The sequence below is a fragment of the Haliaeetus albicilla genome, chromosome 6 (genome assembly GCF_947461875.1).
Source record: "Haliaeetus albicilla chromosome 6, bHalAlb1.1, whole genome shotgun sequence".
In the NCBI taxonomy this organism is placed as follows: domain Eukaryota; kingdom Metazoa; phylum Chordata; class Aves; order Accipitriformes; family Accipitridae; genus Haliaeetus; species Haliaeetus albicilla.
The window spans coordinates 11,299,018-11,307,379 of NC_091488.1; the positions used below are offsets into that span (position 1 = coordinate 11,299,018).

Below are 8,362 nucleotides of genomic sequence, written 5' to 3' on the forward strand. Positions count from 1 at the left end.
TTATATGAATAATGACCTCCCGTACCCTGTGTATAAAATTGGTATTAAAAACATCCACTTACATACAAGCAAAGCTTATGGAGGAAAGGCTTTATTTGCACAGAATTACACAGTGACAGTATTTTAAATTCGCTTTCTTACCAACTTGATACTGAAAATTTCCTAAAGAATTTGATGCACAAGCAAAAAAGTTTCAGAATATGCCCAAAATCCACTTTATGAACCTGCTACCACGATGACTTGGTTTCTGTGTATGATTTCTTTGTACCCACGCTGGAGTTTGTGATCTACACAAGAGATCTCTATGAAATCCTCCAAGAAAACAGTGCCATCTTTGAAGTACAAATTCAGACCTTCTAAATCCTAATGTGATTTTTAGTGACAAAAAAATAAATCACATACTAAGAGGCTCCAGAAGCAAAACACTTATTCCGTGAACCCTGAGCAAGATGAGCATGCCCACCACTCATATTCAAGCTTCATTCCTCCTCTTTGCTTCCCGCAATAAAAAAAATTTAATTCCACATCCCTCGCAAGACTTCAGCCACAGATAGTATTTACCATACTCCAACCCGATCTAAGGCTTGTAGATTTCATTTACAAAACACACAATTCTCCCTTAAAAATACAGGTTCCCTTCAGCATGTCTGCCATGTGAAAGGAACTTTAATACAAGGTAATGTGTGAGGGATGTAATTTTGATTGTTTCAATTTGAGAAATGTTTCTTCATGATGATAGAAAGGTGACAAATAACTTGGAAGGGGGGAAGGAGACTCTGCTGGATTCTATACAGAAAAAATGTCTCAGCCCTGAAGAGAACTGAAAAGCAGAAAAACTGCTAGAATGTATCAACCAGTGTAAGTTATCAGAGGCAGCTGCCAAACAAAAGTGAAGGGACAAGGATGAGATAAAGGCAGAAATTAATTTATTTATACATCATTATTCCAGACATTCAATAATATTTCTTTAGAGAAAGCTTTATTACCATAAAGCAGGGAAAGTAAGGATAATTTGAGATTGTTTTTTCCATCCACTGCTCATCATGCAACTACTTTAACATAGATATTATCCTTAAAAATTGTGCGTCACATCAGCGGATATTTTCTCCTTCATTTCAAGACCTTTTTAGCTATAATGGGCCAATGGATGAATTTTTCAAAGTGCTAGTGTCGTGACAGTTAAGATGTATCCTGCTGCTGACTGATACTCAGAATGGCTCTTTTGTGAAAACAGGATTCTTTGAAGTGGAAAAACAAAACATTAATCTTTTAATTAATCACAAGCTAAATTAAGATGTGGAAGATGCCTATTCCCTTGACAGCTGATCCTGGCTTTTAGTTCACAGATACAGGCCTGAACACATAAACCTTGAACCACGCACAAATTCTTCTCTATTCCCATTCTTCGTCCACTAGATATACTGCCACTGCATCTGCTATATCCCTACAACACATCTGCCCTCAGCTTCTGAAGGGGCCTTTAGTCTCTTTTTGCCCCTATGGAAATGGTTTGACACTGGTGCACTGGGAAGACTGGTTTCAGAATAAGTCTGCACAGCTCTGCAGCTGAAAAAGCTCAAGAAAATGCTCTTGTGTCTCAGGCCAGGCTGCTTGTACTCCATTAGCCCTTCTGCAGGCCCCTCTCTCAGAGAGGGCATGGAAAACCCTGCAGCTGGGAATCAATTGGCATCATGTCAGCATTCACTAGAGTGTGAACAGGACAAGCAGGTGAAAATGTTTCCATTGGTCCATATTGTATTTGATACTATGCCCTAAATTTAAACATTTCTGATTTTTTTATTTGCCAGTTAACTTTAGCACGTTCTTTACCATGGCCCCAATGCCATCAAAGATATTATGTAATTCTGTTTCACACATAAATGCTGGGGTAGTCACCACCTTGTTCTTTGTATCCACATGAGCTTCGTAAAAGGGAGTTAAGGAAAACACAGCCTATATCTCACTTGCAGATGCTGTCTGCAAAATAAACCATCATTGACAAAACCTCACAACTCCACTATCCTACAAAAAAGCACCTCCAAATATATTATACCATCCAGCTGTAAAGACAGCTGCAATGTATAATCCAAGATACTAGAAGCTATTTTTGCCAGAAATACAAACACTGCAAGAGCAATCTGTGGGAATGCTCAGAAACACAAGAAAGCCTACAAAATTTACTGACTGTCAAAAAATGTCTCTGAGTACAGTTTGATTACAGCATTAGCCTTCAGGAAAAGAAAAAAAATCTCAGAGAGAACTGACCAATTGTAACTCATGCCAGTTTTATGTGCAAATTCACTCAGCATTTACTGCATTACTGGGTGTCCAAGGGAGTTCTATGGCAATGACTGAAAACAACTTCTAACTATACAGCTGTGTACAGAAGACAATGTTTCTAATCATGCACCGTATTACATGCTACCCGCTATATACTGTATATTCCCACTAAACCGTAAGTGGAAAAGCATAGATCCTGCATGTATTCATTACTGTAACAACACATTACTAAACTGTCTCTCAACACGGAAATTAACAGGAAAGGATATAGTTACTTCTTTCACACAATGCTTTCCTCCCAGTTCTTTAATGGCTCCTGCAGTCCCAGCATAAGGCCACTTGCCACCTTCTTCTTCTTCATGGCCCACAGTTACTTCTGCACCAGAGAGAACCTTTGCTGCCAACACTGGTGAAATGCAGCAAAGACTGCAACAAAAGGAATTACAAGAGCGATTCTACAACAGCACACTTTCAAAACTTGGTCGCAATTGAAAGGATTCAAACGGACATGGTCTTACAAATCTGAAAGACATCACATGGCAACTTCCACTCAGCACTTGCTTAGCTGCTTCTTTGACAAACACCTACACACACACACATCTTGAAAAATGCATTTAAAAAAGTAAGTTACAACTGATAAAAAACCGAAGATGCTTTTTCTAGTTCCAACAATAACAGCTGCACATTTCAACAAAACATATGTTGCCTCTGTGCTCGCACTGTCAAACAAATGCCCCTCCAACTAACATACGTACCCAATAGGTTTGCCTGCTTTGTGGAAGTCTTTCAAGACACGTTCAACTTCTCTGTTCACCTTGCAATCTTTCCCATCAACAGCAAAGGTAGATCTGCCACAACAAGAAACTTTATACATACTTCAGAATAAACCTACAAATAGAGATGCCTATCTGCCCTCAGACTGGCTCTCAAGGGTCATTACAAAGTTAATAGCTTCTAAAAGGTGGTTGAAAAAGCCTGTAGTTGACCACCAATGCTTTAGCCAAAATGACTCACTTCTAAGGCTTTGGTATGTCAGAAAGTTCCTTGCTTGATATAAACATCTAGAAATAAGAATTATCAAATGACCTTTCTAGGATTACTGAGAAGTAGAACAACATTTTCAGAGAAGAAGTATACGTAAGAAGAAAAGGGAAATAACATTCAGGTTTCTCAAAGCCACCAAAATGGCAGGTCAATAACAAGATCATCAGTATTCCACATGGCTAAGACTTTTTTTTTTTTTTGAGCTAGCTGTTGTTTTATCGTTACTAATGCAAGAGGGGACTTTTTGGTAGGCGGACATGAAGAAACAGAATAATAACACTAGTTACACCTGAAACTATTGAAGTTTTACCTTCACTTCCCTCAGTCGGGCCCAAAAAGAATCACCACAAGGGTGGGGGAAAAAGGACTTCTCGTGCATTATCTAAACTCCAGAATTCTCACCAACATTGTTCGGAAAATTTAAAACGTGATAATGCCAATAAGAATTACGACTGGAAACCATCATGAACAGGACAACTTAACTCCAACACTTTGAAAGGAGTTTTCCTTGTTAAGTAGTGGTTACATATGTAGTAAATAAGGCCATTTGTTGCTTCCTCATTTTATTGTGTGAATCATAGTTGATTACGAATAGTTGATCATGAATATTTAGTTGAGGAGTCGAATGCTTAGTTGGCACTCACAAGTTTTTAGCAGCTCCAAATCCACCAGGGAATATCACAGCATCATGGTCTGCTGTAGTGAGCTTAGCCAGGCTTGCAATTTTACCACGAGCAATCCTTGCAGATTCCACTAAAACGTTCCTTGAAGAACCAGAAATAAAACAATGAAATGAATTAAGTATTTGTGCACAGAAGAGCATAAAGAAAGTTTTGGCAGAGGAAGAGAAGGGGGAGGAAGGGAGGACGCAAGAAGAACAGTGGTACTCAATAACTGAAGCTATCGATGCTTCTGAAATACTACTACTGGAAAACACAGGCATTAAGAGACTGTGTACCATCAAGTCCAGAAAACTCGTTTAGTATTTTCCTTTCAATCAAAATACCAGCTAGCATAAAGCTACTAAAGCCAGTCAGCAAAGCGTTACAAGTGCAGTTAGAGGCTGCTGTGTCTGAAGAATGCCTAAAAGACTGAGGCTCAGCAGTCATGGAAAATATATTAAACACAGACTTTACCTTGACTCAGCTTCAGCTGGTTGCCCTTTACTGTGGTCAATGACATGCATCTGTGGAACATCTGGAGCATACATCTGAACCTCAGCTCCCCCACGACTAAGGTGTACCAGTATGCTACAAAAATGGAGATAAAACGTGCTGAAAACCTATTAAGAGAGGCTTTACCTGGCACCTAAATCTTGCTACAAATATTCCACCACCTGATTTTGAAAGAGGAAAAACACACATCCTACCAAAGCATACTGAGCATGTAGCAGCAATATCTCTGCAAGTAGCACCAAAGTGCAAAGCAGAACAGAAAGTCAGTTTGGAGGCAGGGTCAGGTAAGCTAGAAACAACAATCTTGTTCACTGCTCTTATGCAGGCAACCAGGAACAATTAAAACTTTCTCACTGCAAGTCCCCAGGTGTTATTGAAGAGTCCCATGATTAACAAACCTACGTGTACATTTAATCTAGATCTAGGTGAAACATCTCTTAGCAATTAACACTAAGAGTTAATAATTCAACTTGAGTATTAACAATTCTAGTGTTAGATTTAGCTCCAGGAACAGAAACTCAAAGTGATTATGAAATGAAGTCTTTACTTAACTCTCTTGAGATTGATTCTGGAACTCTGAATTTCTGTTTCTGAAGAAGGACAGTCTCTCTCAAACTCACTGCTCTGGCATCATGTGCACTGTGCTGCATCTTTGGACAATCACTGAGTACTGCAAGAACACAGCCTGAGGTCCCCATTATGGTATAAGAAAACTGTGAAGCTTCATCATACATCTTTCAGGGCAATTTTCATGGCCAGAGAGAGCAAAACTGAACTCAACAGACTGCTGTAATGTAAAGAAGGCTTTTCTAGAGCACAAAGTTTCATAAAGCAACTTACGCTGAGGCCTCGTGGATTTCTGTGCCATCGTAGACACCACAACCAGATAGGACCTGCAGTAAGAAAACCAAGACAGTATTTCAGGTGATACAAAACTTCCTACAGGATCTTTCACAAGCCTTGTAAGATTTAAAAAACACCACCACCACCAACCCCCCCCGAAAAAACAACTTGGCAACAAGCTCTTTACTAAGCCCGCCAACATCATGCTATTAGCACTGGTGTCACCATTTGACATACTGCAGAACTGGCAGTTCCTATTTATAGCTATCCATCGCAGACAGGTCTCAGAAATAACTAATATTTATTGGCTTTTGCAGTTATTCCTCAGAGTTAATAAACTGACATGATATCCTTAGGTATGTTTTTATTGTGCGCACAATGGATCATTCCGAGTGTCATTCGTCTATTTATGAAATATCCATATCTGCGTGAAACACCTTCTCATCCAGATGTACATCAAACAGAAGTGGGATAGAAGTGCACTTTGAGGTGGCACTTAGGATAAACTATTTTACCTGCTGCTGTATTTTGTCTGAGGATCCACATCAGAGATCAATAGCTAAATCACTTTTAATCTAATTATGCTATATTAGCCATACCTTTCCTCACTGCTATGGTAATAATACTTTCAGTTTGTTTATATACACTGGAGAATAAAAAGCACAAAGCAATCAATCAGCTACCCTTGTGTGGGTGAAGAGAGTCTTTCACAAAGTAGAAGAAAAAACATTTTTAAAAAACCCAGGAAAAAAAGCAATTGTAAGAACAAAACAAAGCCAAAAAACCCCAAAGGATTATCTAGTTCCTGTAGGTATACATATGAACTCTTGTGGGTTTTGTGTTTGGTTGTTTGTTTTGAAAGAAAAGAAACCTGTGAAAGAGAGTCCATTTACCAACTTTACTCTCTTCCCTCCTGGTTTTATCTCAGTTTTTCAAACCTTGAAAGTTTTTAGTCACAGACACATGAACAGAAACTCGCAACTGAAACTGTCCTAGAAATGTTGGACTCAAAGGGGCTTTCAGATCACAACACCCAGTCCTCTGCTCTTGCAGGCATGAAAACCTACTATCACTTCACCAAATGAGTAAGATCCATAGACATTCTTCTGTCCGTGTTAATACTAACTACGGTTTTGCTGCTCTGATATTTAAGAGCCACCTCCTCCTTTCCAACTTTTTATTTAATCTTTCATTTAATTTAGACTGAATAAGCATACAAGCAACTATGCTGAAGTTATCTTCCGTAAGCAATATTTTTAAAATGTTTTTGAAACTCACTGAAACCAAAGCACTAAAACACTATCCTCTTCTGTGACTTCAGTACCTGCTTGGTGACAAATCTGTCTTCTACCATAGTCAGAAATTTACGTCACTAATGTCAACAATAACATTTGTTTTCCACTCTCTATTTAAAAAGCCATCCTTTGCTAAAACGACAGGATTCCTGGTAAGTTACCTTTTAGACATTTGGACCAGCATTCTGCCTACTCCAGAACCAACTCTTCTCCCCCAAACAGATCTCCTCGTGCAGGTAATGCCTTCTTATTTCTTTACATTTTATGCTGTCAAGACTATACAAAGCTGGAGCTTCAAAGCCTGTCCATTTTACTCCATTTGAGATGCTATCTACAGCCTAAATTTTCCTTTGGTAGCCTGTAGCTCCTCCATCTCTCCACTTTCTTTTATATTTTTAACATGCTCTATCTCCTTTGTGCAGAAGGGCATAATCCAGTTTAAATATTTTCCTGTTGTCCTGGTTTCAGCTGGGATAGAGTTAATTTTCTTCCCAGTAGCTGGTATAGTGTTGCATTTTGGATTTAGGAGGGGAATAATGTTGATAACACACTGATGTTTTAGCTGTTGCTGAGCAGTGCTTACACTCAGTCGAGCACTTTTCAGCTTCTCATACTGCCCTGCCAGCGAGGAGGCTGGGGGGCAAGGGGGGCACAAGAAGCTGGGAGGGGACACAGCCAGGACAGATGACCCAAACTGGCCAGAGGGGTATTCCATACTGTACGACGTCATGTGCAGCATATAAACTAGAGGGAAAGCTGGCCGGGGGCCGCTGCTGGGGAACTGGGGCCAGCAATTACGTTGTGCACCACTCGTTTTGGGTATTCTTTTTTCATTGTTATTTCCACTTCCTTTTCTGTCCTATCAAGCCGCCTCTATCTCAACCCAGGAATTTCACTATTCCCCCCCACCCCACCGACGAGGGGAGGGAGGAGTGAGCGGCCGGCTGTGCGCTCTTCGGCTGCCGGCCGGCTTCAGCCCCCCCAGCCGTGGGCTGCCAGCACCTCCCCCGTCACAGCGCACATTAGCTCAGGTCCAGCTCCTTCTAACAACTCCTCAGCTCCACAGAAGCCACTTTTTTAGCTGTTTCCCACTCCTGGTCTGGCTTCCTCCGAGTTACTCAATCCTAAACAGCTTTCCCTCCTCCATTTCACCGTCTCCCAAGGCCTTCCAGCCGCCAGTCCTCCCTCGGCCCGAAGCCGCCCGCCTCCGCCGGAGCGAGCCCAGCTGCAGAGGGGCCCTGCCGCCGGGCTGGGGGAGGATGGGGACAGCCAGGCAGTAAAAAAACCAAAACAACTCCCCTTCTCCTCCGAGCTGCTGCGCTGCCCCGGGTCGTCCGCGTCCCCCCCCGCCTCGCCCAGCCCGCGGCCTCCTCCCGCCGTTCACTCACCACAGCGACGCGGGCGGGGCGGCGGCGCCGAGCGGAGCAGTGGAAGGAGGCGAAGGGGCCGCAGGGCGCTGCCCGCCGCAGCGCTGTGCCCAGGGCCGGTCCGCGGGAGGCCAGCATGGCCGCGGGCGGCGAGGGGGGAGCGGGCGGCGGAGCCGGGCAGGCCGCGGGGCTGAGGCGGGGGGGAAGGAAGGAAGGCGGGACGCGCCGCGCACGGAGGCCGCTGCGCCCTTGGCGGCGGCGGGCGCCCCCTGGAGGCGGGGAGGGGCAGCGGCCTGCCCGGCCCTACGGCCTGCCCGGCCCTCGGTCCCTTCCCCGACCGCACCGGGTAATAGTAAAA

General features: G+C 42.8%; 1 protein-coding gene across 1 annotated transcript; it reads right to left on the reverse strand.

Annotated features, from left to right (window-relative positions):
* Nucleotides 1-909: 909 nt before the first annotated feature.
* GATD3 (glutamine amidotransferase class 1 domain containing 3) lies at nt 910-8,220 on the reverse strand. The gene is made up of 7 exons (XM_069785007.1): nt 8,026-8,220; nt 5,340-5,392; nt 4,461-4,574; nt 3,969-4,088; nt 3,036-3,128; nt 2,550-2,706; nt 910-1,926 (listed from the first exon to the last, which is right to left on the reverse strand). Exons 1-7 carry the CDS (start codon nt 8,140-8,142, stop codon nt 1,798-1,800), a joined length of 783 nt encoding a protein of 260 aa, XP_069641108.1. The 5' UTR covers nt 8,143-8,220; the 3' UTR covers nt 910-1,797.
* Nucleotides 8,221-8,362: the final 142 nt, after the last annotated feature.

Coding starts and splice junctions, on each gene's coding strand:
- GATD3 (XM_069785007.1), bottom strand. CDS start 8,142: ATGCTGGCCTCCCGCGGACCGGCCCTGGGCACAGCGCTGCGGCGGGCA. Junction 4,575..5,339: donor GAAATCCACGAGGCCTCAGC/GTAAGTTGCTTT, acceptor CCATTTTTGTAG/CATACTGGTACACCTTAGTC. Junction 1,927..2,549: donor ATTGTGTGAAAGAAGTAACT/ATATCCTTTCCT, acceptor ACTCCCTTTTAC/GAAGCTCATGTGGATACAAA.